Genomic DNA, 27,551 nt, shown 5'->3' on the forward strand with positions numbered 1-27,551 from the left:
TACGCTTAGCTGGCTCTGTGAGCCTTCACCATCTACCTGTTGTAATCATTTCTGTTAATCCCTCCCACAACGGGGACTAGGTCGTCACCTGGGTCAATGCACGTGTGTAATCTTTCTCATATTTCGTCAGCCCCCGAGAGTATTCGTGCATCAGTAATTTGATCCGCCAAGAAATGCAGGTTGCAGGATGATGGGTGATGGGTGATGGGTGATGGGTGATGGTGATGGCGATCGTGACGAGTTGCTTGCCAACAAGATGCGGAGATTCATGCGTAGGCTGCAGGCTGCAGGCTGCAAGCTACAGGCTGGCGCATGATGAAGGCAGCCTGTGACGCGTCGCCGAGCGAAGGGTGTTGCCCTGACCACCTGTCATTTCCCGCCGTCGCCACGTCACCGAACGAATATTGCCTTCGAGATCATCCGCGTCCAACTTTGCTCTCCTTCATCTCACCATGAGGCTCTCCTTCAAACTCCCGGCGGCCCTCCTCGGTCTCGCAGCCCTAGTCACTGCCTCCAACGTTGTCGAGCTCGACTCAAAGAACTTTGACCAGGTGTGTCGATTTGTAACAGACCGGTGACAGGGTTTAAACCTCCACCTTTCCGGTCTCATCGTTTGGTGACCAACGCGTGCTGAGCTGACTCTGACAGCTTATTGGCAAGGACAGGCCAGCTCTTGTTGAATTGTGAGTTCTGAACTGACCGCTTTTGTTTATTGAAGAATGAATGTGTGCTGATAGGCAGCTTTGCTCCGTACGTACTAACTGACCTATTCGTGAGGGTTTCTGGCTGACCAAGCAGCTGGTGCGGCCACTGCAAGAACCGTGAGTCTTCCGGGGCTGATGGAGCTCTCTACTAACCTCAGTCGCCCCCGTGTACGAGCAGCTCGCCGATGCCTTCGACATCAACGAGGTGATCATCGCCAAGACCGACGCCGACGGTGTCGGCCGTGAGCTCGGCTCGCGCTTCGAGGTCAAGGGGTACCCTAGTACGTTTTCAGCTGCTCTTCCTCCCAGTCCCATCTAACATCAGCCCTCAAGTGGTTCCCGGCTGGTTCGCTCGAGCCCCAGGAGTACAACTCGGGTCGTGACCTCGACTCTCTCGTCGCCTTCGTCCAGGACAACTCTGGTGTCAAGTCGAACATCAAGCCGCCTCCCCCTCCTGCCGCCAAGGTCCTCGACGGCCGCAACTTTGACGACGTCGTTGACGGCTCGAAGAATGTCCTCGTGGCCTTCACCGCCCCTTGGTGCGGCCACTGCAAGAACATGAAGCCCGCGTACGAGAAGGTTGCTTTGGCCTTTGCGCCCGAGGAGGACGTCATCGTCGCCCAGGTCAACGCCGACGACATGTCCAACAAGCACATCGCGCAGCGCTACGAGGTCCGCTCTTTCCCCACCATCAAGTTCTTCCCCAAGGGCTCCAAGGAGCCTGTGGCGTACAACTCTGGCCGCAGCGAGCAGCAGTTTGTCGACGTGAGTTTGCGCGTGGTGGAGATCGCAGCTGACCTCAGTTCCTCAACGAGAACTGCGGCACCAACCGCACTCCCTCGGGCCTTCTGAACGACATCGCGGGCAAGATCCACGACCTCGACGTCCTCGCCCAGAAGTACTGGTCCGAGCTCCCCAGCCGCGAGGAGGTGTACAACAACGCCAAGGCGTACGTCACCCAGCAGTCGGCTGGTCTCGACACCCGCGCGCGCACCGCCGCCGCGTACTACGTCAAGGCGATGGAGCGGATCAAGGCCAAGGGAGACGCGTGGCTCACCAAGGAGCAGGCTCGGTGAGTTGCCTCTGCGCGGACATTGCTGATTCCCAGTCTCGCCAACCTCCTCGCCTCGCCTTCGATGGCGCCTACCAAGCTCGACGAGATCAAGGTCAAGGCCAACATTCTCGGCGCATTCGTCGCCCAGAAGGCTGAGGAGCTCAAGAACGACCTGTTCAACGACGGCCAGCAGGTTATTGGAAAGGCTAAGGAGGAGCTCTAGGCTCTGAGCGCTTGGTAGCCAAGTAGAAAATGGTTGCATCTATGCATCTGATGAAGAACATGGGCTGGTTTGAAAGAGGTGGATGTTGATTTTGTAGTGAGGTCATCGGGGATTTGAAAAGCCACGTGGACGGTTCCTGCTTGCGCGTCGCCATTCCAGCCAACGCCTGTCTTGCTCTAGGCCCTCCCTCTAACATCTTCGTCCTTTCGTCATCTCGCTCCTCTAACCATTCACCATGACCTCTGCACCCGCGAAGGAGAAGGAGACTTCGCCCACCCCCGCCGTCGACTCCAAGGAGACCAAGGCGGAGCCCGCGCCGCCGGTGCTGACCGTCGAGGATGGTGAGCTTCGCTGTCAACTTAACTAATACCAGAAATCCTCAACAATATCGCTCTCATTGGCAGGACAGTCGCAACCGCCGAGCCACGGTACACCACGCGTGTTCTACGCACCCTCACGCACCTGCGGAAGAAGCTCACCAAGCCGGCGCTCAAGGACGCGTTGGAGCGCGCCTTCCCCAAGCAGTGTACGTTGTCCTCCACCTCCTTCCCCCGTTCCGCCCTGCTGACACGCAGCCAAAACCGGCCAGCAGCTCCTCGCGTCCTCCGTCTTCAAGACCTTGCCAGACCCACCTGTCACAGACGAGTCGATGGAGGTGGACGAGGCGTCAACGGACGCAGACAAGGACAAGGGCAAGAGCGGGGAAAGCTCGACGCCCGCCCCCGCGCCCAAGAAGTACGTTGTGCCGCTCGACGCGGCGCGACAGGACCTTATTCCCGAGGGCATCGTCTACCTCCGCCTCCTAATTATCTTGGCGGCCCTCGACGCCGGGGAGGTCGCCGAGGCCGGCGCGTTCGCCAAGGCCACCACCGAGATCATCCAGACCGCCAACCGCCGCACCATGGACCAGATCGCCGCAAAGGTCTACTTCTACCTCGCGCGCACGTACGAGCTGCAGGGCCGTCTTGCTGAGCTCCGCCCGTGAGTGTCTTGAGAAGTGTCGGAGCTGACAGCAGCACGCTTCTCGCCGTACGCCAGTCGGCCCGTCTCCGCAAGGACGAGAACCTCGAGATAACCGTCGTCAACCTCCTCCTTCGCTCTTACCTCCAGTCCAACCTATACGACCAGGCCGACAAGCTGCTCTCCAAGATCGAGATGCCTACGTCGAGCAACACAGCCCAAACCGCCCGCTGGTTGTTCTACACTGCGCGCCTGCGCGCTGTGCAGCTCAACTACGCTGGTGCTGCTGATCTCCTCCTCACCGCCATCCGTCGTGCGCCTAAGGACGAGGTTGCGCCAGGATTTGTGCAGATTGTGAGCTGAACCTCCCACAACCCTAGCTGACCCGCAGATCCACAAATTCTACATTGTCACGGAAATGCTCACCGGCCGCATCCCCGACCGCGCCATGTTCCGCCGGCCGGTGTTGCAGCACGCCCTCCTTCCCTACTTCCAGATCGTGCAGGGTGAGCTATAGTATCAAAGCCGAGCTGATTTTAGCCGTCCGCGTTGGCGACGTCGCGGCTTTCCAGCGCGCATTTACCACCCATGAGCAGGCGTTCCTTGCTGATTCGACTCACTTCCTCATCCTCCGACTGCGGCATTTCGTCATCCGCACCGCGCTGCGGACAATCACGCTCGCATACTCGCGCATCTCGCTGCGTGACGTGTGCCTCAAGCTTGGCCTCGACTCGGAGGAGGACACCGAGTACATTGTGGCCAAGGCGATCAAGGACCGTGTGATTGATGCCACTATCGACCACAAGGGCGGGTTCATGCAGTCCAAGGTCAAGAGGGACGTGTATGAGACAGACGAGCCCCAGCAGCAGATCGCTCAGCGCCTCAAGTATGCGCTGGAAATGCACAACGACGCGCTGCAGGGCATGCGCTTTGCTGCCAATGTGCACCGTAAGGATCTTGAGACGGCGGCCGACGCGCGCGAGCGCGACAGGGAGATTGCCCAGATGATTCAGGAGTCGGACGAGACCCTCGACGATGACGTGTAGAGAGTGTGTGTGTTCTAGAAGTATGCATGGCGAGTAACAACAGTACAGAGGCAATATGTGGACGAGCCAGTGGGTGGATCTAGATGCCGTCGGTGCGCCATGGCGTGGTGGTGCCACTAGCGGCGGGGGTAGAGCCCTCGGATGCCGCCTCTGCCGCCTCGCGCTCGAGGCGCTCACGCTCCTCGCGCTCCTCCATCTCGACAACCTCAATGTCGAGTGGGTACGTCAAGATGGCAGCGATGCCAGTGAGGAGGTTGAGCTGCACGCCCGTCTCGTGCATAGACGAGAAGATGACGGCCTCACCGCCCCGCGCGCGCACCTCATCCACCATGCGGACGAAGTGGTTGCGCTTCTCGGGGTCGGCGGCGCGGAACAAGTCGTCGGAAATCAGCAGCGTGCCAACAGCGCCGCGGTCGACCGCAAGTGCCACGTGCTGCGGGCCATACCACGCACGCAGCTCGTCCGTACTCAGCATCTTGTGGAATCTGTATCAGCGCGATCCGGGGTGAGGCGTACTTGTCCAGCGCGAGCCCCTCCTTGGCGAACTTTGCGCCCTGCAGCATCTTGGCGACGCCGGGATCGCGCAGCGCCTCGACGAGGGAATGCACGTGCGGCGTGTTCGAGTGCACGCGCAGAAACTTGGAGCGCGCGCCCAGCAGCGCCTTGTTGTTCGTCTCGGTCGCCTGCTGGAAGATGTAGTCGTACAGCGTGTCCTTGGTGAAGCCGGGCGAGGCGAGCACGACGACCTTGAGTGTCTCGAACGGGATCAGGCGCAGGATTGCTGCGTACACTGTGCTCAAGAAGGTCGCCATGGCCTGGTGTGAGCTCTCGTGTGCTCCGCAACGGCCGCGCGACTATCGCCTGCGCTCCACTCGCTCCGCCGCTCCTCCGCTCCGACACTTACCTTGTCGTGGCTGCTCGTCCCGCTCCGCTTGCGCGGCACAGGCACGTCGATGCGCTGCCGCACAACCGTCATGTGTTCGCTGAGGAGACAGATGGCGGCCGTGCCCTCGCCGCAGACGACGGCGCCGATCTCGGCGCCGCGCCCCGGCCGCGTGCTCTCTGTAATGCGCTCGAGCGCGACGCTGTCCCACCCCGTCGCCTTCGTCAGCCGGAACTTGCGGCCCCGCTCAAGCTCGAGCGTGTGGTACGCGCCGACGCGCACATAGTCGTTCGCCTCCGTCACCTGCCCCGTGATGCTCATGACGGCGCGGTGCGTCGACTGGTCGCCGTTCGTCTCCGTCGACGCTGCTGCGGAGAACATGGTCTGGCGTCAACTTCCAACCGCCCCTCCCCAGACCCACCCGCTTGACGAGAATCGTCAGGTTCAGCTGCACACGGTAGCTTGTCGTCGTGCCTGTGCTGCTTGTACTGTGGACTTTGCGGTCCGTCTTCGCGCGCACTTCGTCGCCCTCCGAGATGAGGTTGTAGACGTGCCACATGTCCTCCTCGTCTTCGGGGATGAGCTCGACCCAGCCCTGGCGTTAGCTGGAGCCGCGCAGGCTGTGGTGGCCGAGCGGCGCCGAGGTGGGTGCGCGCCGGTCAGCGCGGCTGGCGCCCACTCACCGAGCCGTCTTTTTCGATTTGCTTGTTAGCCAGCCTCATGGTGGTGGTGGTTTTGCGAGGCAGCGAAAATGTGGAGTGTTGGAGATTGAGAGACGGACAAGTTACAAACACGCTTAAAACATGACGTCGAGTGGGATCGGCGGCTGCCGGCGACGCTAGTGGCAAATGGAATCCACTGTGAAACATGACCTCCACTCCACCCATTGTATAGTATTATGGCTTCTGCGCACAATATCGAATACATACGCGAGGCTCTATGTGATATGTGGTGGATGCATAGAGATGACTAGTCCCAGCTGAAGTCTTCCGAGGCACGCTTGCCCTTGTCTGTCCTGGGCAGTGCAGATGCCTCGACGGCTGGCGAAGTCCGAGGCGAGCGGGCGGGCCCGTTCTCGCGGGCGCGGTCGCGCGCAATCTCCGCCTCGGCGAGCGCAAGCTCATCCTCCTCCACTGGAGAGGCGTTCTGTGATCTGCTCGCGATTATCGCGTCGCGAGCCGCGTGCGCGTCCTTCGTGAGCGGGAGGGAGTGGTATGTGTTCTGCCGCAGGTGCGCGGCGTACGAGTACAAGGCCATACAGGCGTAGATCTAGAGTCAACGGGTGTTGGTGAGAACAGCTTGTCGCAAACGCAAAGGACCGCCACGGCGCAAGAAACACTCTTGCTTTGTCCGCTCCGCTTCCTCCGACAATCCTGGTCTACCTCGGACTTCTCGCCCTCCCGCACCATGCTCACCTTGAACAAGAATCCGAGCATGATAACGCCAAGCGCGTATCCCTTCTCATGGTTCCAGATCTGCATCGCCTGGCCGGCGCGCAGCTGCGCATCTGCCTCGGATGGGTTCGCGTCGCTGGCCGACACCTCGTTGCGGGAGACGGCCAGGTTGAAGATGTCCTTCTGCGCCTGCGAATTCAAATCACGCTGTCCCTCATGCTTCTGAATATACCAGTAGTTGTAGAAGAAGAGGTAGTGGAAGACCTGCTGAATCACATGGTCGAGCACGTAGAGGTGGGCGACGAGGAGCACCTTTTGGGATGATTCCTGCTGTCAGCCTTTCGCAGCCCTACAGTGGTAAAGAGGGTTCGAGGACACTTACAGCCTTGACCTGTTTGAGACCCCATTGCAGACCCAAGAGCGAAATGACAGAGTAGGCGTAGAAGGTGATCTGCGCGAAGGAGCCGCCGACAATCACCGTGATGAGACCATAGACGCCGGCGACCTTGTTGATGAGCTGGAGTCAGCAAAGCTCAACAAGGAGGGCGATGGGTATGAGAGCCGGCGTGAAAGCCGAACAATAATGGACAACTGGAGAGCGGAGGAAAGGAAGGCGGGGGAGAACATTGAAGGCATGCGCCACCGTTCAGAACTCACAGCGAAGAGCAAGATGATCTCGCAGCCCAGCTTGATGTCGAGGATGCCGAAGAACGAGGAGAAGACGGCCCCCGGCTGAACGCGGCGAAAGGAGAGCCGCATGATGAGCCCGAGGATCCCGAGGCGGCAGATGAGCGACGATGAAGATGGGAAGAGCGAGTGGAACCCAACACGATACCAAGAGCTGGCACCGCCCGCTGTTCGTCAGTCAGGAACGTATCGCGGTCTCGGACAGCGGAAGATCTCCGAGCTTTGGCACGTGCGAGTGGCAGATCGACAACACCTGCCTCTTCCGCTGCATGCTCCGCTTGCGCAAGCTGATGTCGGCGAGTTCACGACTCCTTAAGCTTCTTTGCAGCGCGTGACTGTAAGGCAATACTCGAATAAAGCAGCAGACTGCGGCTGGCGGGAAGCGAGCAATGGGGGGGGCTTGGAACATCACGTAGCCCGAGTTGATAAACTAACCCTTTCCACGCTCTGGAGAGCTTATCTAGCGTAACTTCCTTCGGCTTCTAGACAAGGCCTCATAAGCAAAGTGGTCGCAGAGCTCTACGATACATGATCCATTCTGGTACGCTTGTCGGATCAGTGTGTTGCATCACGTCGAGGTGATGGCTGCAGGCACGACTGCCGATCACAAGAGAAAAGTATGTGTAATTGATTGCCACTTTCCACCGTCAAACTCTTTGATCCTCCAATTTGCTTCCGCCTTTCCACCTTCAAACCCTCGTCCTGCCAACTTCTCATCCTCGCTCTTCAAGCATCACCAAAAGACCAGCAAAAATGGCCTCCGCCCTCAACATCTCCAAGAAGCGCAAGTTCGTCGCCGACGGTGTCTTCCAGGTTAGTGCCGCTGCTCTGCGCGCCCCCTAGATGGAACTTGCGTAGCAACAGGAAACATCTCGACGCGATGCGCGGCGATCCCAAAACGGCAAGAATAAAGCTGACAGACAGGCCGAGCTCGGCGAGTTCTTCATGCGCGAGCTCGCTGAGGAGGGCTACTCGGGCTGCGAGGTCCGTGTCACCCACGCCCGCACCGAGATCATCATCCGTGCCACCCACACCCAGGAGGTCCTCGGCCACCAGGGCCGCCGCATCCGTGAGCTCAAGGCTCTCGTTGAGAAGCGTTTCAAGTTCCCCGAGAACTCGCTCGAGCTCTACGCCGAGAAGGTCCAGTACCGCGGTCTTTCGGCCGTCGCCCAGGCCGAGTCGCTCCGCTACAAGCTCCTCGGTGGCCTTGCCATGCGCCGGTGAGTTTCGCCCCTCGGATCCGGTCGAACGGATCCGGCTTCTTATTCTTCTTTTGACTCGTTACTGACTCCCAGTGCTTGCTACGGTGTCCTCCGCTACGTTATGGAGTCCGGCGCCAAGGGTTGCGAGGTCGTTGTCTCGGGCAAGCTTCGTGCCGCCCGTGCCAAGTCGATGAAGTTCACCGACGGCTTCCTCCTCCACTCCGGCCAGCCCGCCATTGACTACGTTGACTACGCTGTCCGCCACGTTCTCCTCCGCCAGGGTGTGCTCGGCATCAAGGTCAAGATCATGCGCCCCCACGACCCCGAGGGCCGCATGGGCCCCTCGCGCCCCATCCCCGACATGGTCACCCTTGTCGAGCCCAAGGCCGAGGCCCCCATCGAGATCCGCTCGGAGCACAAGGAGCCCCAGCCGGTCGCCGTCCCCGCTGCCGCCCCCGCGGCCGAGGCCGCCCCCGCCGAGCAGGCTGCTTACTAAGTGCCCGGTGGGCTATCGCTTGTACACTAGTCGGGATGTAATTCCCTTATTACGAGCGCTGCTGAGTTGATGAGTGCGGTTGCGTGCTGGCGATTGGATGTGTGATGACGTGAACGAAATAGAGCCGAGAGTCTGTGGTGTACGTGCGGGGACGCCGTTGAGAGCGCAATCCTGATCGCCTGCATCCATAGTTGCCGTCCGTCCTTGGCGTAAATCGTCTGCGTCTAGCGGTATTCATACAACATCTAAATCTACTCCTGCATAGCACTCTCACCCTCGTCGTCGACAGCCATAGCTGCAGCCCCGGCGTCTCCCAACCCCATCCCATCGAGCTTGCCCTTGCGGCTCACCACAAACACGTCCGGTGTCGCCCTCGCAATGCGGATCCAAGGCAGGAGGTCGATGTGCGCAGACTTGATGATTGTCCCAGACTCAACCCACCCGTACATGAGCTTTGTTGCCCGCGCGTCGGTGAGATTAGGCACCTCTGTCCGTCAGCTACGGTGTCTCCCTGCTCATCGAGCAGAACTTCCCCGCCTCAGGCACTCACCGAACCCGGTCTCCCACTCGGCGCTCTCGACACGCCGCAGCTCCTCAAGCTCAAGCAGCTCCTTGACCTTCGGCCGTCCCGGGCGGCGCTCAGCATTGAGCTCCGCAATCCGCTCGTCGTTCCGCGCAATGAACGTGTCCGTGATCAGCGCGCACAGCTGCGGGAGTGTGAGCGCGTCGGGGCTCTCAAGGGAGTGCATGAAGAACTGCGGGCGGAACACTGCTGTCAGTGGCATCACGGGTCAACGCACGCTTCCCCATCTTCAGATCCTTGCGATCACGCGCCTGCGACTTGAGCTTGATGCTGCGGAGGTGCACGCGGTTGATCTGCGCGGCTGGGGTCAGTCCTCCTCTACAAGGACGCAGAAGCGCTGGCGACGTTTGAGCTGATCCAGCGTCCGTGCCAGCTCGCAACTCGCGAATACGCACCCTTGCGCGAGCCGGGATGCACACCATCCCGCCCGTTGATCTTCTTGAGCGTGCTTTTGCGATTGTTGGGCATGGCAGTATGAGGTGGGTGGCAAGTGTGATGTCGAAAACAAACTTTTGACAGGCGGAGACGCGGAGATATCCTGAATTTCCATTAGCAAAGTCACTTTCCATCTACACCTCCACCGACTCCGATATCAATGTTCCGTCGCCTGGGCTCGGTGACCGCGCGCGCCGCGCAGCAGCGACCCCGGGCGGTTTGCCGCGCTCGCAGTACGCTTGCGACGCATGCGGCTGCGGCACAGCCTGCCGCGAGCACTAGCGCTTTGCACTCCGATCCGTTCGGGAAGATAAAGTCGGTGAGTTGGCATTCACAGCCTTCCTCTCGAGGTATTTCTCTGATGGCAGACGGACATCTTCGGGGGCAGCAACCCGCGTCTGAATGCGGCACTCATCACGGCGCTTAGTCCTCCGTCTCACGGTGGACAGGCCTCCACCTCAGACCCCGCCGAGGTGCTGGCCGCTGTGAGGAGCTACCTCGACGCGGGTGCCGAGCTGCCGATCACGCACCGGAACGCCATCTCCGCGCTCCTCTCCAGCTACTACACGGACGTGGCGGCACCAGAAGAGCAACTCTCCACGCTCGCCGACGCACTATGGTCCATTTGCGGCGACCCGAAGAGCGTGTACGCGACCTCGGCGCGAGGCAAACTGAAGCACTACATGCTCGTGGTGCGCTACGCGAAGTGGATGGCCTCCGAGGCTGGGCGGGACGAGACGCGTGCACGCATCGTCCTCGATGCCTTTGAGCGGCAGCTCGCCACCATGTCGTCTGAAGATAAGGCGGGCGACGGGCGCGCTGTCTTCCCTTCCCAGGCGGCTGCGTGGGTCCTTCTCCGCGCCCGACTGGGGATTGCCGAACCAACAGAAATCAGGCTCCGCATGCCATCGCTGGCGTCAGTGATGGGACAAGTCGTCAAACTCGGTGGAGAAAAAGACGCTCCGGAAGTACAGGCAAGTGCGCGAGCACTCTTTTCCAACGACGCGATCGCAACGCTTCCCAGCACCGCGAGAAGCCTCGAGGGTCGCCTTGCCTTCCTCCGCGGGGACGGCAACCTGACACACATCGCCAACATGTGGGAGACTTTCACCGGCATGCTCGACCGCAAGGAGAAGCATGGGCTCACGGCCGACGGGGGAAGCGCGGCGCTCGGCGCCTTCATCTGGGCTTGCTCGCCGTGGCGGAATGAACTTAAGCAGGATCGCGCAGCTCTCCTGCCGATCCTGGAGGCAGCTCGTGCGCGTGTCCCCGAGCCTACCCCGTTGCCCGTGTTCCACGCGATGCTCCGCGCTTCCCGACCAGCCGACCCTGACGAGATCGACCCCGACGAGGTCAACCCGCGTGCAGCGGACCGCGATTTCGTCCTCGCTAGCGCGAAGGCGACGTGGGACAAAGTGGTCCGTATGGAGGGCGTCATTCCAGACGTACAGGCGTACTCGGTATATCTTCGCCTGTTGGGGTATCACGGCGAGTCAGGAGATATGTTCAAGATCTGGGACGATCTCGTCCGCAACGAGGAAACTCGCAAGTTGTGGCTCGAGGAGCTCGAGGCGGAACAGGGGAGGAGCCCGTCCGAAGCAGAGCGCATGGGTGGGTTGGCTCTTTAAATGGAAGCTGACAGTAGTGTGGCCTCCAACACTCGTGTTCAATCAAGTACTTTCGTCCGCGTTCATGATTGGTGGCCGACCAGCTGAGATGGGGATGCGGCTCTTCGAGGCAGCGGTGAACCCTTCGACATCGCTCGTCGCTGATGTGGTGACCATCAACACGGTGTTGCGATGGGCAGCCCACCTCGCCAATATTCAAATGATCAACGAGGTTATCGCTACGGCTGGCAAACTTAAGATCAAGCCAGACATTGTGACTTACACGACCATGGTGCACGGCCTGCTGCGAGCAGAACGGTCAGACCTTGCCCGCGCGACGCTTGACGCCATGCGGTCCCGCGGCATAGAGCCAAACGACGTGATGGCGTCGATGCTCGTAGCTGACCTGGCGTCGGACGGCACGGCCGAAGGTTTGCGTCGCGCCGAGTACGTGATCCGTGACATGCGTGCCCGAGGATTGAAGACGACGCTACCGATGTGGACGGCGCTCGTCGGTGGATACTTTTGCGGCGGGTGGGACTTGGACGGCTGGGACGCGATCAAACGGATGAAGGCGAGCGGGCACCGATTGAACGACAAGGCGTTCAACATCATTCTCAAGCAGTTGACGCGTGGGCCCAAGAGCGGCGCTCCTGAAGCCAACAATCGCGTGCTCTTTGGCATGGGTGATGCAGAAGGCGGTGGCTCAACAGCCATTCGCGTCTTCCGCCAGATGGTGCGCGAGGGAGGAGCACCCAATGCCGACACGTACAGCATCATTCTAGACCCCTTGGTCAAGGCCAAGCGCGTGAGTGAGGTCAAGGAGGTGCTGGGGGAGATGGAGCGCCGCGCGTTCCAGACACAACGACCTTCTCTCAAACGCATGATCGACCGCGCGCGCAAGCTGGTCGGTTCCCGTCAACGATAGAATAGTACTAGACACACATCTCTGCATCACAACCCTGCCACTATCTTTTACTATGCATATGCCGGAGTGTTACACTGTGCGCGCTACCGCGAGAGGCCGACAATGGCGGGCGTCCACCCGAAGATCTTGTAGCGGTCATACGCTGTTGTCAGCGATGTCACTCATGCTGCGTCAATTCAACTCACCCCAGAAAGCAAATCGTCGCCCCCACCACTTGCCGAAGAAGGGCAGAATGATGACGCTCAGCACGGCCTCGATTTGGCGCATGCTCTCCTCCCACTCCTCCTGGATGAGTGCGGACTGGTCCTCGCTGTCAAACGACTCGTCTGATGAGGACAGGTACGACCCGAGAGACGAGGTGTCGTCGTCGATATCGGACTGCGACGAGTCCTTTGGCCACTCGATGGGCATACTGGAGGAGATGATGGGGGTGGGGGTGTTAAGGGGGAGGCGCGAATGCCTTGGCTATGGATACGCCAAGACGGGGCTGTGACGCGGCTGGGCGCAGCGCGATGTGAGACTGAAGCCGGAAAGGGCGGAGGGCGAAGCGAGAAGTCGATGGGACACCTCTTGATGATTAGTGATGATTGACTGATGACGGACAAGAAGAGTGGTGGAGGGGACGCGGCGGCGGCGGGACTAGTGGACGGTGCCTGAAAGTGAAGGTGCCTTTAGGGCGTGCGGTGAGTGGTCGTTGCCTTCGCTTGGGCGGCCGGTGGATGGGTGGAGAAGGATACTCGCAGGCAGCACTGTCGCCGACAACACCGAGCATCCATCCACCATCTTGGTCTCATCTTGTCTCTCCATCCACTGCATCTTCCATCATCTTCTCCTGCATCGTCACTGCATACTCTCTCCTCAACACCCTCGCCCTCCTTCCGTCTCTCCACATGCCACTCCTCGCTCTCTAGCTCCCCGCCACCCCACATCCCGTGACCCCCATTCCTTCAATCTCGCCGCGCCATGCCAACACCGCGCTACCCCCCGGCAGGCTTGCGCGCGGCACATCCGTCGCTCGGCAACAAGGCTCCACACAAACGGCGTGCCAGCGGGCAGCCCACCGCCGATGTATCGCTCGCCGACCCCGTGCCCATCGAGGAGTTTCCTCCGCCAGCCTGGCGAACCGTCCTCAACTCGCGTGCCGACCTCGGTGAGTGAGCTCGACGCGGGGGGCGAGCGTGGCAAAATCTCACCTCGCTCACTCGCCCTTTGTTGTTTCGCTAGCCGCGCACAGACGCCCGATCGCTGACAGATAGGATACCCGGACTTCTATCCATCACGGCCCGGTTTCGGCCAGCCTGAAGATGAGATGAGCGACACCTTTGTCAAGTCCGGCTTCTCCCTCAAGCCGGCTGTTAATGTGACGGTGAGACCGCTCGGGATGAAGCTTATGCCAGGCGGAGAGCTTCTCCATGCATGGCCCGGTGTACCAGCAGCTCCAGACCGGCGGCCTGGAACGGCTGATGGAGTTGGGCCGCGAGATCATTGCGCAGCGGAATGCTGCCATGCCTTCTTTCCAGTGAGTTGCGACGATCTCGCATTGGTCCGCCAAGCGCCGGATGCTGCCGTGCGTCTCGGGTCATCGCCGCGTCGCTCATCGCGTCGCGACCATTGGCAGGCTCGCGACGTCATGCTGCCATCACACGCACACTAACACACACAGAGAAAGGGCGTTCCGCATCCCCGTGCGTGTGACATACAACGATACCAAGCGGTCACAGTTCATCGCCGACCTCGCCAACCCTGCCATTCCAGTTACGCGGCTCATGCGCAATCCCGTTCCCCACGGCTTCAAGGGTGTCGAGCTCCTCGAGACCATGTTCCATCCCCCTCAGCCTGGGATGCGCCCCGGCACCGTCAGCGCTGCGGGGAAGCCCCCACCTGAACCAATCCCGATCGATAGGGCGCTGTGGTTCATCCGGATCCTCGGCGCAAACGAGATCAGCGCACATCGTGGACGAGCTCAACCGGTGTCATCGGTGCAGGCTCCCAGCCCAGCTGCAGCTACGCCTAGCTCAACAGCCACCTCCGCCCCAGTGCCGCTGCCGCTCAACTCGAACGACTGGTACACTGCCGAGTTCACCACTGCTTTTACTGCATGGCTGCGCATGCAATTAGCGCAACTTGTGTTACCCACCAAGCCCAAGGCGGGAGGAGGTGGTGGGACACTGCCACCTCCCAAGACGCCCACAGGCGTTCTGGGCGACGAGAAAAGCCGCACACGATGGCTTGCCAAGTGGCAGTACTCCAACACCCTTCTCAAGCAACTGAACCGGAAACGCCTAATTTCTCAACGGCAACTGGTCGGCTGGCTCGCTGACTTCCTTGGCCAAGCGAACCTGGCCCAGGTCGGCTTCGTCGCACAGTTGATCCACGAAAACCTCAATGATGTTGCGGAAAGCTCGAGCATATCCCGGCATTGCGTGCGTTCTGCGTGTGTGAAGCTCAAGGAGATACGGGGCTCGCCGGCGAAGGAGACAATGACAAAGGTCGACGAGCAGCTCACCACGATCATCCGCGTTCTATATGAAACCGACCCCGAGGTCATGCTCTCCCCAACGACATGGGTTCGCTTCTCGCCACTCGTGGGATCGATCGTCGACTCAGTTACTCCTCTCTGGGCGGATCTTGAGCGCCGGAACAACGCCCTGATGTTCAAGCCCATCGTGGTAGACCCCGGGGCCAGCCCTAGGCGACAACAGATGGCCGAAATCCACATGCTTGACTCGATCTGCGCTGAGACGGACATGTCTGCGCTCTGTAAGGCATACTTTAGTGGGCCTTGCGCTCCAACAAGCCCAAAGATCGACGTGTCAAAGCTCGAGGAAAAGGTTTTCATTCTCGTCAACTGGGCAATGGGCCTGTACCACATGGGCGTGCACAGGCCCTACGCCGTGTACACCATGTTGAAGAAGTGGCAGCAATGGCACGAGGAGATCAGGCCAAACGACCATTTTGACTTCTTTCCTATCCTGTACAAGTGGTTGGATACCTCGGTTCCGGCGCGCAAAGCGGAAAATGTCCTGCCGATCGGTATCTCCTTCGGCGAGCTCACGCGCCAGGGCCTTTTCTCGTACGGACGGTACTTAAACACCCTTATCTCACATGGCCACAGCGCCCGCTTCTCGAAGGGGAAGGGGCCACCGTCGCACCACCTCGAGCTCCTCCGCGTAATGCCAATATTCGTCGAGGCGCCCGATCTGCTCGAGCAGCGACGCCTCGTGCTCAGCGGTGACGGTGAGAATCGAGAGCGCGAGCAGGCCGAAGAAGACCATCAGCTCGAGACCTTCCGCCAGGAGATGAAAGAGTACGTACCCGAGGTCTTCGGCCTGCGGCGATACGGCAAGAGTGCATTTATCCGCGAGAGCATCGACTATCAGATCCCCATGGCGGCGGGCATTACGCGCTTTGAGTTTGTCCACAGCCGCTTCTGGCTGTTTGCGGCTGCTGTCCACCACTTCAAGCGTCAAGGCTCACAGCCACCCATGGACGCCAGCACGTACGCACGCGTCATGAACGTCTTCATGCAGTGCCGAGGATACTCGACTTTGGCAGATGTAAGTCGCTGGTTTGATGGCGTGAGTTGACACTAGTTCCTCGTCAAGGGCATCACCGGCACTGAAGACCCCGAGATCCTCCTTATTATCCTGGACTCGATCAAGCGCGATGCCGACGTCTGGACCTCCATCGATAGGTGGAATCAGATCACGGCTGCGCTCGTGGCCCGTTTTCGCGCTATGCAGAGACGTGGCGAGTTCTGCGCCCCGCTCGTCGCCGTTCTCCAGATGCTGGTCCAGCACCACCGTCTGGTCGACCCGCACGCCGAGGCGGAGGTGCTCAAAGCCAGAGAACGACATAGACGCGTATCGCCGGAGGCCCCTTCCATCGCGGTCGACATGGACCAGAGTATGGAGGGGTTGCGGCAGGTCATCACCGCAGGCAACACCGAGAAAGCAGTCGGACTGGCCCCCAAGATGTTCACCCGGCACGGCAAGTTTGACTTGTGGTCGACGACTTGGTGGCAGAATGTTATCCAAGCCGTTCAGGCAGGCGAGGCAGGCAAGCCGAACGCCGTGAACGCCGCGGTGGCGCACATCACCGAGGTCATTGACCAGGCAGGTGACGGGTCGCTGAGGCCCGTGTTCGTCACTTGGGTCGCGTCTCTTACCCCGAGCACTCGGGTTGACCTATTTGGCAGGCGCAGCGTGCCGCCGGTTGTCCGCATGCTGCTCGTGCTCATTGTCAGGCGTCTCCTTGGCTCACACACACTCCTTGAGCAAGTCCTCTTCCCGGAGCTCAAGCATGCTGCATCTCTCGTTTCGGCCTCACATCCGCGACTGTCAAGCAAACGCACGTATGCCGTCGAGTGGGCAGTCACCCTCGCTCAGCAGCTTCTTCTGTGTACGCCCCACAAGAGTCTGCCACCTGCCAGCCTACGCGAGGCGTATGTTGTGCAGACGGCCCGGGCGGCCGCCTTCCACGCCTCCAACGTCCCCAACCTGATCCAGCACCTACCCGTCCTCGTCGTCCTGGAGCGCTCAAAGCTCGTTCCCGAGAAGACGCGGAACCAGATCGGCGTCATCTTCCGCGGCCTCGCCGAGTTGCCACAGTTCAAGACCGCTGCATTCCGCAATCTCGACGTGCTCAAAGACGCTTTCCTGTCCAATGACTGGATCAAGCGCTCCAACGACTCCTCGCTGGAGACTGGCATGGTCGAGGGCCTCAAGCTCATGATGTCGGACAAGCGCTCAAAGTCTTCAGAGAGTCTGCCCACGCTCGAGGGCGGCGGCAAGTACAGCGCATGGCGGTACACGCGCATCGTGCTCGAGATGAGGGTGGAGTTCAAGCGTCTGACCATGCGCATCGCCAACAACGAGGAGCCGCACGAGGCTCGCAAGCAACTGTCGCAGATTGTCAAGCAGTCGTTGGACCGCGAGGCTACGCCCGATGATACGGACTTGCTCGTTGAGGCGTTCCGCGGCGCCGACTCTGTCGTCGCGCAGGAGATTTTGGCTGTAGGGCTAGAGCGTCTCGGCGACCTCCTCCGCCGCTTGCTCGGCGCTGAGGACCAGCACCAGGTGGAGCAAACTTCAAGCGGCATTGATCTTGTGCTGCGTGTCATCAGCAGCATTGGGCGTCAGGATCGACTCGAAGCAGCCGCGGCCGCCGCTCGGGACCGTCTTTTCAACCTCCTGGCCGACGCCTTCCAATCGCTCGAACGACACGTATCCAACGAGGACGACGTGCACATGCTTCCGGGCGCTACGCCACCCGAGCCCGGCACGATACTGAAGGCTGTTCTCAACCTCCTTCGCTTCGTCCTCTCAATCCCTTCAACTGAGATCCACATCCCGTCGTCTCCCAAACCTGACTTCGGCGCTCTGGTCGTTGCATTCTTGCATCTTGCAGTTGTAAGCACGCGCTTCATGTCGTCGCTCACACCTCAGGCCCTGTGTTCCCGTTCGCAGGGATACACTAATATGGAATCAATGCGCGATCTGTTGATATTCCTTGTCGACTCAGTCCCGGCAAACAGCCAAGCGGCCGTTTATCACGCGCGCGTATTTGAGGCCTCAACGCCCGCTGTGCAAGATCTTCTCGCTCGCTCGCCGTCATTCGCCAGCGCCCTCCCGCGACCGAAGACGGATTACCGCGCCATGTCAATGTGCAGCTCATCTGGCCTGGTAGACAGCGACATGGGTATGGCCCTCGAGGACAGACCATGGGAGATGGTTGAGCAAATGGTCGACCAGCCGATTCTCAAGCATTGCGATATGTTCCTCACTTCAAAGGCTTTGAAAGACACATCGTCGATCCCTATAGCCCTGTTCAAGCCGCAGTTGGTGCGTGACGAGGTCCCCGACGCCGCACGTGAAGGAGAACATCCGTGGGAGTACGCATCTTCGGAGCGCAACCTCGGAAACGGCTTTGGGGGCGAACCCATCGCCGCACGTCAAGCCGCGACAATCCTGTATGCCCGCAAGGACGGCAATGTGGGCGACCAACCGACGCTGGTGATGCCCCCCACGCCCGCGAAGGTGAAGCGCTTGAACCCTCGCAATAGTACACCTGTCAAGGGAGCAGGAACCAACAACGACCCTATATCAATAGAATCTGACGAAAGCGAGGAGGAAGAGGAGGAGCCTCGTCCTGCAAGCAAGCGCCCTCGCACTGGCTCGAAAACATCCACGGGGTCTACGCGTCAGGTGACTGGCGGCAAGGCACCACGCAAGGCCGCGCCAGCGCGCAAGGCTCCCGCCAAGAATGTGAGGAGCACATCAGGAAAGGAAGTCAAGGGACGCCGAAAGAGTGGACAGGAGCAGTGAATGCGCTCCCTTTCCAAGAGAGATTGTTTGCATTGCTTGAGACCACGCCTGCATTGTACGCCCAAGATGGAGAGTGCCCTCGGAGGACATGTAGCATGGCATGCAATTGTTGTATCATGGACATCACGGGTTGCGTGCTCGTGAGAGCGCAGCGTCGGTGATGAGTCAGCGAAGTCTCACGACCTGGGTGGCGGCACTCTGGGGTATCTCAAGTGGGCCGTGGTCAGCTGACCATCCAGGCACGCGGGCAACATGAGTCGCTGCATTGTCACCCTGAAAAGGTTTCATTCCAGCTCCGTATCAGCCATCCCCGTCTCATCAGTGTCCACAACAACTGCGCATCGCCTCTCTCCCTCCAGCCTACGAGCTCAAAGCCCCGCAGCGAGCGGCGAGCGGCGCTAGAGGATACCATATAGGTCCTATACTGTTGGCCTATCCCTCCACGTCTGTCCAGGCTCGATGTCTACCCCTTTGTCCTTGGCCTCCCCGGCGACGCCCGCGACCCCCGCGTCGCCAACTACACCTGCCACACCAGCCCTCCCATCCCCTTCCAGCGACTCGTCGGCCGGTCCTTCGCGCCCGCCCTCATCTTTAGGGCGGCGGCGGGCACCGCTCGTGGCCGCGGCGATCAGCGCGCGAGCGCGCGCGATAGACCTCACAGACCTGAGCGACAGCGACGAGAGCGCGGTCGCCATCTCCGCCGCGGGGCCGTCAGCCGTCGGAGGATTAGCGGCGCGGAGACCGGGCGCGCCGACTGTGAGGCCGGGTTCAAGGTTGAGAGAGAGTACGAAGGAGGTGAGTGGGCACTTTTGGATGCTACATTGTCGTTGCGGTTTCTGTGAGCGGCGCTATGCGCCCCTCCTCGCCCCTTCCACAGATCATCACGATCAACTATCGCGGATTACTCAGCAGCACCCGACGCTACCCATGCAACGCCGTGCACGCGAGAAGCCGAGGCTTCCCAGCGAGCCGCGTGAGAGCGACGCCGACGCGAAACTGCGGGCGAGCAGGTGTCTAGGGTGGAGGGAAGCGGAATGGGGCGAAGGGTCGAGGGGCGTATCGGCGGACGAGCATCCCATAAACACATCCATCTCACCATCACCCTATCTTCTTTCGCACCTCACACCTCATCCCCTATCTTAATCTTTTGCTTACTCTCAACACAGTCCGACGACGACATTGTCATCACCGCATCTACTCCCGCAAAACACCCCGCAAACCCCATGTTCGGCAGCTTCTCCTCGAGCTCGGGGGTCGCTGGCCCGAGCGGCACCCAGTTCTCGACGCTGGGCTCATCACTAGCTAGCGCGAGCGAGGCTGCTCACCGTGCTGGCTTTGCACACATGGCACGTTCGAACGGCTCATCGCACGGCGCGTCGGCGGGCACCATCGCCAACGGCAACGGCAACGGATTTGCCACTGGCAGCTGGGTGCCGTCGCTCCCGACGTCTTCCTCGGCTCCAGTTCCGGCGGCCGGGACCGGTGACGGATCGTCAGCCGCTCCCATAGACGTTGACAACATGCCCGAATCGCGACCCCTCAATCCCAAGAAGCCGGTGTGCATCGGCGGCTTTATGACACGCGCTATCATGCTCTATCCCAACGATGCCGCCGTCGCCGGAGCCAAGCCCAAGCCGGGACAGCGCTGGACCGTCGTCACGTTCAAGGGCGCTGAGATGATCCATGTCAAGCTACGTGTGAGTCCTCGTACGAGCGGAGGGACGGGGATGAGGCATCGCTCGCGGTCGCCGAAGTGGGTGGCGGAGGTGGATGAGTCAGCTGCCTGCGTCGGCCTTCACCCTGTTCCATTCCGTTTCGAGTCGCAATGCTAACACATCAGCTTCGCCGCGCCGGCGATCCTCCACGCCCAGACGAGCCGTGGACTGGCGTCAGCAAGGACACCATCCAGGTCACAACGTACCCCGGCGGTGCCAATGGCGCGTACATCGGCGACATCGATGGCCATGTTGCCGAGATTCTCATCCCTATGCTTTCTCGCGGCCTCTGCCGCCTGGAAGGCTTCGCAATGCGTCTCAGACCAGACGGGGTGAGCTTTTGCCGGCTCGTTTTCCGCGCTGACAGCAGGTCATGTTCGAAGTCCGTATCAATGTGATCCTCTTCACTCTGCCATCAAACATCCAGTACATCTCCGATACGCTTATCGCCCACAACCTTTTCCTCCTCGACCCGATGCCTCCGTACGACCCGATGCGCCACAACGACCACCCTGCCTACCAGAACGCGCATGGCGGCGGCGAGAGGGCTTACAAGATGTACTTGGCGTCGCAACAGCGGTACACGACGAGCGGCGGTAGTCACTACAACCCGCAGCAGGACAAGGCCCGTCAGGTCGAGGTCCAGCGCCAGCAGGTCGACGCCGTGTTCAAGAGCATTGAGAGCGGCGCCGAGCTTGAGCAGTCAGATCCGGGGCCTTGGATCAAGACAAACCTCTTCCCTCACCAGCGCAAGGCGCTCACCTTCCTTCTCCAGGCCGAACAGGACTGGACAAGTCTAAAGGACGCACGCAAGGCGGCCGACAAGAAGCTGAAAAAGGCGAAGGCTAGCAGCCAGAGCGCGTCTGGAACAGCGACTCCCGAAGAGCGGCCGGACAAGGAGGACAAGAAAGCGTCGCGAGACTTTAAGGCGGATAGCTCTCGCTCATTGTGGGAACTACATGTCGATGACAAGGCCCGTGGGCGGGTTTGGAAGAACAAGCTCACGAACGAAACGAAGCGCAGTGCCAAGCGGCCCAAGGAGTTCAAGGGTGCCATTCTGGCCGATGATGTGAGTACAGAGCCGACTGGTGTCGGGCATTCTAACATCAGATGGGTCTGGGCAAGACACTGTCGGTCGTTTCGCTCATTGCTGCAACGAAGAGCGCTGCAAAGGAATGGGGCGAGCGGAAGTTGGAGAAGGTGGATGCCGTTCCAGAGAAGGAGACCGACGAGGAGAAGGTTTCTTTGAGCGCGATGTCCACACGCGTGTTTGGCATGCCCGAGGCCAGCCCCGAACCAGACACGCCCAAGGGGAAGAAGCGCCGTCTTGATGAGCAGGAGCAGGTCGCGAATCGCACGCGCCGGTCACAGATCATCAAGCGTTCCAAAGCGACGCTTCTCGTGTGTCCCATGTCGACCATTACGAACTGGGAAGACCAGATCAAGGAGCACTGGGATGGTGACGTTGAAGTCATCGGCGGAACAAGCCCTCCGGCCAAGAAGGGTACCAAGAAGCAGACCGATCCTGAGGACACCCTCCGCGTGTATATCTACCACGGAACTGGTCGTAAGGCCGACCCGCGCTTCCTTGCCACATTTGACATTGTGATCACATCCTATTCAACCCTCGCGAACGAGTACTCGAAGCACTGCAATTCGTGCGGGGACGGCGAGTCCACACCGGCAGACACGAGGGCCAACTCGGATGACGACGCGAGCGGCACGAACAGCGCACGTGGGGCCACCACTCCCGGATCAGGCATCAACCCCTCCGACGTATCTGAGGCACTCAAGCGCAAGCAAAAGCCACAACGCAAGCGCGGCCCGGCGGCGGATCAGCCCAGTCCTCTTCAAACGATAGACTGGTTCCGAGTCGTGCTGGACGAAGCACACAGTATCAAGTCGGCCTCAACGGTGGCGTGTAAGGCCTCGTGCTATCTCGAGGCCGACCGTCGCATTGCTCTGACGGGAACACCCATTCAGAACAAGATTGAGGACGTGTGGGCGCTGTTCAAGTTCCTCCGCGTCAGTCCGATCGATGAGCGCGACATGTTCAACAAGTACATTTCGACGCCGTGCAAGAGCGGTGACCAGGTCGGCGTCGCACGTCTCCAGCTCATTATGCGCACCTGCTGCCTGCGTCGCACAAAGGACACGACTGACAATGGCAAGAAGATCCTTTCCCTGCCACCACGCAAAGAGTTGCAGATGTGGCTAGATTTGCGTCCCGACGAGCGCAAGATTTACGACATGCGTCGCGACGAGGCGCGCTCCGAGATCAATGAGCTCAAGGCGACCAAGCAGCTGACAAAGAATTACGCACATGTTCTTCAGCAGCTTCTGCGCCTGCGCCAGACATGCGATCACGTCGACCTGCCCAGCAGTGCCGTCGTCGAGGAGGATTATGACGGGACCATCATGAACTACGAGATCGCCCTGGAGGGTATCAAGAAGATGGGTCTCACCCAGCAGCGTGCTCTGAGCGTCATCTGTACGTACAAGGACATGCCTGACGGCGGCGCATTCTGCAGCGAGTGCAACCACGACTTTGGGCCTGCCTTCCCGTCCATTGAACTAGGCGGCGACGAGGTTTACGCCAAGTCGGAGCCGACCGAGAAGAAGGCCAAAAGCCTGCGTCCCCTCCTCACCAAGTGTCAGCACATTTACTGCTCAGCGTGCTTCAAGCGTAGCGTGTACCCCAAGTGGCCTCGCGCTGTGGACGGGCAAGCGCGCCCATGTGTCATCTGCAATGAGATGCTCCATCTCGGCAGGGACGTCATTGAGGTCTGCCCACCGTCCGAAATGGCCGACGAGGCGCCCAAGAAGGCGGTGACGCGCAAGAAGTGGGAGCGCAACCCGTTGGAGGCGGTCAACATGTCCACGAAGATGCAGTACCTGCTGCATGAGCTCATGAAGCTCTCCAAACGCAACCCCAACTCGCCCAACTACGACCCCTTCAGCGTCGGTCCGGACGATGACGACGACCCGGTCGAGGTCAGCGACGACGGGACGCCGCTCGCGACTAAGACAATCGTGTTCAGCCAGTGGACGACAATGCTCGACCGCATCGAGGACATGCTGAACGAGGCCCACATCCAGACCTGCCGCTTGGACGGCACCATGACGCGTGAGCAGCGTGCCGAGCAGATCGAGCGCCTGCGCACGAGCAAGAGCATAGAAGTCATGCTCGTTTCAACGCGCGCCGGTGGTGTCGGCCTCAACCTGACCGCCGCGAGCCGCTGCTACCTCATTGACCCGTACTGGAATCCCTCGGTTGAGGCGCAGGCTATCGACCGTATCCACCGTATGGGACAGACGCGCCCGGTTCTTGCCATTAAGCTCATGATCAAGGACTCGGTGGAGGAGAAGCTCAACAAGATCCAGCAGAAGAAGGCTGAGCTTGCCAACCTCTCGCTCAAGAATATGTCTAGAGCGGAGCTCATGCAGCAACGGGTGAGTTTGTTGAGTCATCAGTGCTGACAGTACCAGAGTGAAATGCTTGCCTCGTTGTTCAACTGAGCGAGGGCTCGGCAGATGAAGAAGGCAGCATACAACAATCATTCCACCCCCGCATATCATGTATGACGACCAACATTGCCTGTCATGTGCACGACACCACCAATACCGTTTGTGTACATCGTAGGCTTCCTCACATGCATCGAATCCCTCCTGGGGATCAAACTATTGGTATTAATCGGGCTATACACAGATGGGGGCGTCACTCCTGCGGCCAGCGGGTATATGGATTAGGCATGGAGTGTTGCGGATTGGTGCTTTTAAGGCGTGCCAAAAGCAATGGTCCCGACGCTCGTGGGCCGCGCCTTGCTGGCGTGAACATTGAGGCCATCGTCGTGGTGCAGATTCTCCGGGCTCTCGTGGGAGGTGACTATGAGTTCCTCACGAATGGGGGTCGGCTGAATCGCGACGTCCTCACGAACGCGGGCGGCAGAAGCCATGCTCACGGGCGCTGCGGTAATAGGTGACTCGTGCGATTTGATCGACTCGTAGCTACGCTTCTGCATAACGCGGCGCGGCGGCGGGCGCAGCACGAACTTGCGAAGGACGGGAGGCTTGGGGATCTCGACGTCCTCTGCACTGTCCGTGTCTGTAACAGGAGTGGCCTCATCCCAGTGGTCACCAGAGCCATCAACACCATCTCCCTCGGGCGCATTGATGATAGGCGGCTTGGCGGTGGTGACAGTGTCAGGTGTGCCGGGACGGGATTCCTTGTCCTTGTCGTCTCCGTCCTTGCCCTCCTCGGCGGCAGCTTCCTCCTCCTCGGCCTCCATCTGATCACGGATCGGCGCAAGGGCAATCTCAAGCTTGGCCTGGATCATGGCCACGCGCTGCGATATGCTGTCAAGACGGTTGTGCGAAATAAGGCGGTCCGTGTTGCTGACTTGATCACTGTCCAAGATGGAACCTAGACCACGTCTGACGGGACCGTCGTGGAGGGCGCCAATGATGCTCATCGCCGTCTTGGAGTGAGCATACGAGTCCAAGGTGCCAATGGTCTGTGCCGAGTCGCGCGTGGTGGGCCGGGACTTGCGCTTGACGGTATGGATCGAGGCGCCCGCCTTGGGCGACGTGGGCGGCGACTCGAGGCCATTGAGCGACTCCTTGTCGTGATGTTCCCCCCACGGAATACGCTCGATGGCCGTCGTGATTTGCATCTCGATAGCGTCCATAATATCGTTGCGCTCGCGCTCCAGTTCCTGAATCCTACACGTCAGAAAGAGCCGAATGGCCGTACGTACGAGTGGTGCATGTCAGATAGCTGGCGCATGGCCTCTGCTCGGGCACCTTCAGTCTGACTGAGCTTCTCCTGGAGCTCGGCGTTGAGCTTGGTCTGCTCCGTGTTGACTGCGGTCAGCAAGTGCTGGGACCTTCTGACTCACTGTTCGATAAGCGACGAGCTTCACGCTGCTCCTTGTCGATACGCCCTTTCAGGTCATTGGACTCCTGAGTGAGACGCTCGGCGTACTTCTCGAACATCTCAAACTTCTGCTTCCAATGTTCGCCCTCCTGAATGAGTTTCTGAAGGCGACGCGTGATACGTGCGACCTTGAGCTCAAAGTCGTCGCGCTTCTCCACGTAGTGAAGGGCACGCTTGCGCATCATGGCCTTGGCGATCTGCTCGTTGATGGTGAGTTGCTCCTGAGCACGAGCATTACCAGTCTTCATTAGACGCTGGAACAGGGTGGGCTTCTTGTGCTGACGCGTCAGATCAGTCACCATTCTGGTACTCACCCTGTCAGCCAGGATCTTATCCAGAACGGCGATCACCGTTGACTGGTTCCACCAGGCAGGGGACGTAAGACGCTCCCCGAGGTAACGAGGGCGAGTGGGGCCGTGGTGGATACGGTTGATGTTACGGAAAGCGCCCTTAGGGAAGGAGACACGGTACTCGAGTGGCACGGAACGCTCGGCGGGGAATCCGTGACCCATCGCCGCAGCGAGCTTATGACGCTGCTTGTCGCGTTTGTGCGATGTCGAAATGCCTGCAGGTGGCGACTTGCAGGTAAGGGTATTCTGGTCGAGATCAACCACGACGACCTCATTGGGAGGTGTGATGACATAGCGGCACTCAGTGGACAGACCCTGTTGTCAGTCATAGACTCAACCGAGAGACTCACAATAATGTACGGTCCTGGGTCTTCGATGAGGAAGGTCACATCGCGAATGTGGATGTTCTGCAGCGCTATGCCATCCCACCCGCGGAGTTCGACAATGTATTTGAGCGTCTCCACGGCCGAGCCAAGCAAGGCAGGGTGACGAGAGCAGAAGACGACGCGACCGGAGTGAGCCAACGCGACCTCGATGCAGGTCAAGATGTGATCAAGGTCGAGGGCCTGGAAGAGCGGCCACATCTGGAAGTCGACCTTGGTCGTGCCCTTTTCAAAGTCGATCCCTCCAGGCATGGTCGCCTCGATGGTCACTTCCTCGTCGGAGGGGGTGCCGACAGGCAGGCGGAAGAGGTCACCGGGGCGAGGCGCATCGCTATTCAGGAGAGTGAAGACTTGGCGCATGTGTGCACGAGCATCCTTGGAGTAACGGGCCCACTGCAGTCAGCGACTGATAATAATGAGCATATGACTCACGCTCAGGCGAAGGTAGTCCTGCATCACATCATAGATGGGGTAGCGCGACACTGCACATCAGCTTGATTCAGCGCAGAGGACATACCCAGGGTGAGAGCGTAAGGCAGCCAGAACACGTCGGTCGACTCGCCATAAGCAGCAGACATGCCATCCGCCGAATAATCTGCGTCATACGTCGAGGTGAAGGTTGTCTCGAGATCCGAGTCGCTAAACCCGGTCTCACTGGCTGTATAATCCGATGTCGCCCCCTTCTTGGGCGGTATCCAGGGCGTCTTTCCGCGACGACGTAACGCGTCTTTCTTGATCGACTCTGACGTGGCCGACTCGTTGCGCATGCGCTGGGTGCGCTGCTTAAACTCCTTGAGGCGAATAGCGCGGTCCTTGTCGGCATGTGACCAAACAGTCAACGTGACGCCGTAGAAGACGAGGTCAGAGGAGTGAGTTGTGCCACGGAGATGCTCCTGGCCAGGAGCGGGCGCAGCGGAGGGCTGTTCAGAGGTGACAGCCATGTACGACTCGGGAGGAAGGCCAAACTTGTTGCCGCGGGTCGCCTGAGCGGCGATAGCGGTGAGCGTGCTCTGGCGTGTGACGCTAAAGGAGAAGGTATGGCAGGTCGTTGGCGGCGCCAGGGCCGAGTTGACAACCTCAACGTCACGAGGGTGAGCAAACTTCATCGTCCTCGCGACCAAACGCGATGCGCCCTCGGGGCCGGCCCCTGGGACGGTCTTGCTTTGGATGTCGCGTCGGGTGGCACTGCTGCTACGAGCGGCAGGCTTACCATTCTTGTTGAAGTCTTCCCCCTTCTCGCCGCTGAACGTGTTACCAAGCATGTCGGGGCGCCAAAACACGCCGAGCGAGTCTTCGAGAGGCTGGACGCCCAGAGTGGCATCCTTGTCGCTCAGAGCCCACTGAGTGGGATCCTTTGGACGGTCAGCGCCACCAACAGGGCTCGAGTGTCAACATACCTTGCCCAATCCGGACACGAGGTAGAGTGAAGCAAAGCGGGGCTGGGGGTCCACCCCAAGAACCTTTTGTTCCTTGACCTTTGCACCGAGGCTCATCACCGAGTGATTGAGGCGCTTGTCAAAGGAACCGATAACGCCGACACTGTCGTTTGGCGAGGCCAGCGCGCTGAGACGATCGGCCGCCTCCGACGCGTCATCTGAGAGCGCGCGTGGGGCCATCGAGGTGCCGTTACCGTTGCGTG

The 27,551-nt window shown here is 60.1% G+C and overlaps 11 protein-coding genes across 11 annotated transcripts; 6 read left to right on the forward strand and 5 right to left on the reverse strand.

The window, feature by feature from the left end:
• Positions 1-452: 452 nt before the first annotated feature.
• Positions 453-1,981, forward strand: COLE_02043 (uncharacterized protein; the record flags this gene model as incomplete). The annotated part of the gene is made up of 7 exons (XM_065626185.1): positions 453-551; positions 649-683; positions 790-821; positions 863-985; positions 1,030-1,469; positions 1,508-1,776; positions 1,813-1,981. The coding sequence occupies 7 exons, from the start codon at positions 453-455 to the stop codon at positions 1,979-1,981; spliced, it is 1,167 nt and encodes a 388-aa protein (XP_065482454.1).
• Positions 1,982-2,216: 235 nt separating this feature from the next.
• Positions 2,217-3,987, forward strand: COLE_02044 (uncharacterized protein; the record flags this gene model as incomplete). The annotated part of the gene is made up of 6 exons (XM_018421225.2): positions 2,217-2,322; positions 2,355-2,507; positions 2,557-2,962; positions 2,998-3,295; positions 3,333-3,447; positions 3,482-3,987. The coding sequence occupies 6 exons, from the start codon at positions 2,217-2,219 to the stop codon at positions 3,985-3,987; spliced, it is 1,584 nt and encodes a 527-aa protein (XP_018280688.1).
• A 79-nt stretch (positions 3,988-4,066) lies between these two features.
• On the reverse strand, positions 4,067-5,592 carry COLE_02045 (uncharacterized protein; the record flags this gene model as incomplete). Its single annotated transcript, XM_018422469.2, has 5 exons — positions 4,067-4,472; positions 4,504-4,802; positions 4,892-5,254; positions 5,292-5,465; positions 5,554-5,592. The coding sequence occupies 5 exons, from the start codon at positions 5,590-5,592 to the stop codon at positions 4,067-4,069; spliced, it is 1,281 nt and encodes a 426-aa protein (XP_018280687.1).
• Positions 5,593-5,839: 247 nt separating this feature from the next.
• On the reverse strand, positions 5,840-7,023 carry COLE_02046 (uncharacterized protein; the record flags this gene model as incomplete). Its single annotated transcript, XM_018422468.2, has 4 exons — positions 5,840-6,139; positions 6,286-6,591; positions 6,647-6,781; positions 6,922-7,023. 4 exons carry the CDS (start codon positions 7,021-7,023, stop codon positions 5,840-5,842), a joined length of 843 nt encoding a protein of 280 aa, XP_018280686.1.
• A 681-nt stretch (positions 7,024-7,704) lies between these two features.
• On the forward strand, positions 7,705-8,649 carry COLE_02047 (40S ribosomal protein uS3; the record flags this gene model as incomplete). The annotated part of the gene is made up of 3 exons (XM_018426483.2): positions 7,705-7,764; positions 7,876-8,171; positions 8,247-8,649. The coding sequence occupies 3 exons, from the start codon at positions 7,705-7,707 to the stop codon at positions 8,647-8,649; spliced, it is 759 nt and encodes a 252-aa protein (XP_018280685.1).
• A 251-nt stretch (positions 8,650-8,900) lies between these two features.
• On the reverse strand, positions 8,901-9,700 carry COLE_02048 (uncharacterized protein; the record flags this gene model as incomplete). The annotated part of the gene is made up of 4 exons (XM_065626186.1): positions 8,901-9,136; positions 9,200-9,418; positions 9,450-9,533; positions 9,628-9,700. 4 exons carry the CDS (start codon positions 9,698-9,700, stop codon positions 8,901-8,903), a joined length of 612 nt encoding a protein of 203 aa, XP_065482455.1.
• Positions 9,701-9,827: 127 nt separating this feature from the next.
• Positions 9,828-12,202, forward strand: COLE_02049 (uncharacterized protein; the record flags this gene model as incomplete). Its single annotated transcript, XM_018420061.2, has 3 exons — positions 9,828-9,986; positions 10,036-11,278; positions 11,313-12,202. The coding sequence occupies 3 exons, from the start codon at positions 9,828-9,830 to the stop codon at positions 12,200-12,202; spliced, it is 2,292 nt and encodes a 763-aa protein (XP_018280683.1).
• Positions 12,203-12,285: 83 nt separating this feature from the next.
• Positions 12,286-12,613, reverse strand: COLE_02050 (uncharacterized protein; the record flags this gene model as incomplete). Its single annotated transcript, XM_018425224.1, has 2 exons — positions 12,286-12,344; positions 12,388-12,613. 2 exons carry the CDS (start codon positions 12,611-12,613, stop codon positions 12,286-12,288), a joined length of 285 nt encoding a protein of 94 aa, XP_018280682.1.
• A 552-nt stretch (positions 12,614-13,165) lies between these two features.
• Positions 13,166-18,528, forward strand: COLE_02051 (uncharacterized protein; the record flags this gene model as incomplete). The annotated part of the gene is made up of 6 exons (XM_018422467.2): positions 13,166-13,352; positions 13,459-13,568; positions 13,600-13,721; positions 13,866-15,759; positions 15,796-17,613; positions 17,650-18,528. The coding sequence occupies 6 exons, from the start codon at positions 13,166-13,168 to the stop codon at positions 18,526-18,528; spliced, it is 5,010 nt and encodes a 1,669-aa protein (XP_018280681.1).
• Positions 18,529-19,871: 1,343 nt separating this feature from the next.
• COLE_02052 (uncharacterized protein) lies at positions 19,872-23,762 on the forward strand (the record flags this gene model as incomplete). The annotated part of the gene is made up of 5 exons (XM_018420271.1): positions 19,872-20,225; positions 20,369-20,575; positions 20,614-21,312; positions 21,354-23,696; positions 23,733-23,762. The coding sequence occupies 5 exons, from the start codon at positions 19,872-19,874 to the stop codon at positions 23,760-23,762; spliced, it is 3,633 nt and encodes a 1,210-aa protein (XP_018280680.1).
• A 257-nt stretch (positions 23,763-24,019) lies between these two features.
• Positions 24,020-27,174, reverse strand: COLE_02053 (uncharacterized protein; the record flags this gene model as incomplete). Its single annotated transcript, XM_018420734.2, has 7 exons — positions 24,020-24,965; positions 25,001-25,106; positions 25,142-25,376; positions 25,479-25,844; positions 25,880-26,287; positions 26,345-26,394; positions 26,430-27,174. The coding sequence occupies 7 exons, from the start codon at positions 27,172-27,174 to the stop codon at positions 24,020-24,022; spliced, it is 2,856 nt and encodes a 951-aa protein (XP_018280679.2).
• Between the last annotated feature and the right edge of the window lie 377 nt (positions 27,175-27,551).

Source organism: Cutaneotrichosporon oleaginosum (assembly GCF_008065305.1).
Source record: "Cutaneotrichosporon oleaginosum strain ATCC 20508 chromosome Unknown ATCC20508_contig02, whole genome shotgun sequence".
Lineage (NCBI taxonomy): Eukaryota > Fungi > Basidiomycota > Tremellomycetes > Trichosporonales > Trichosporonaceae > Cutaneotrichosporon > Cutaneotrichosporon oleaginosum.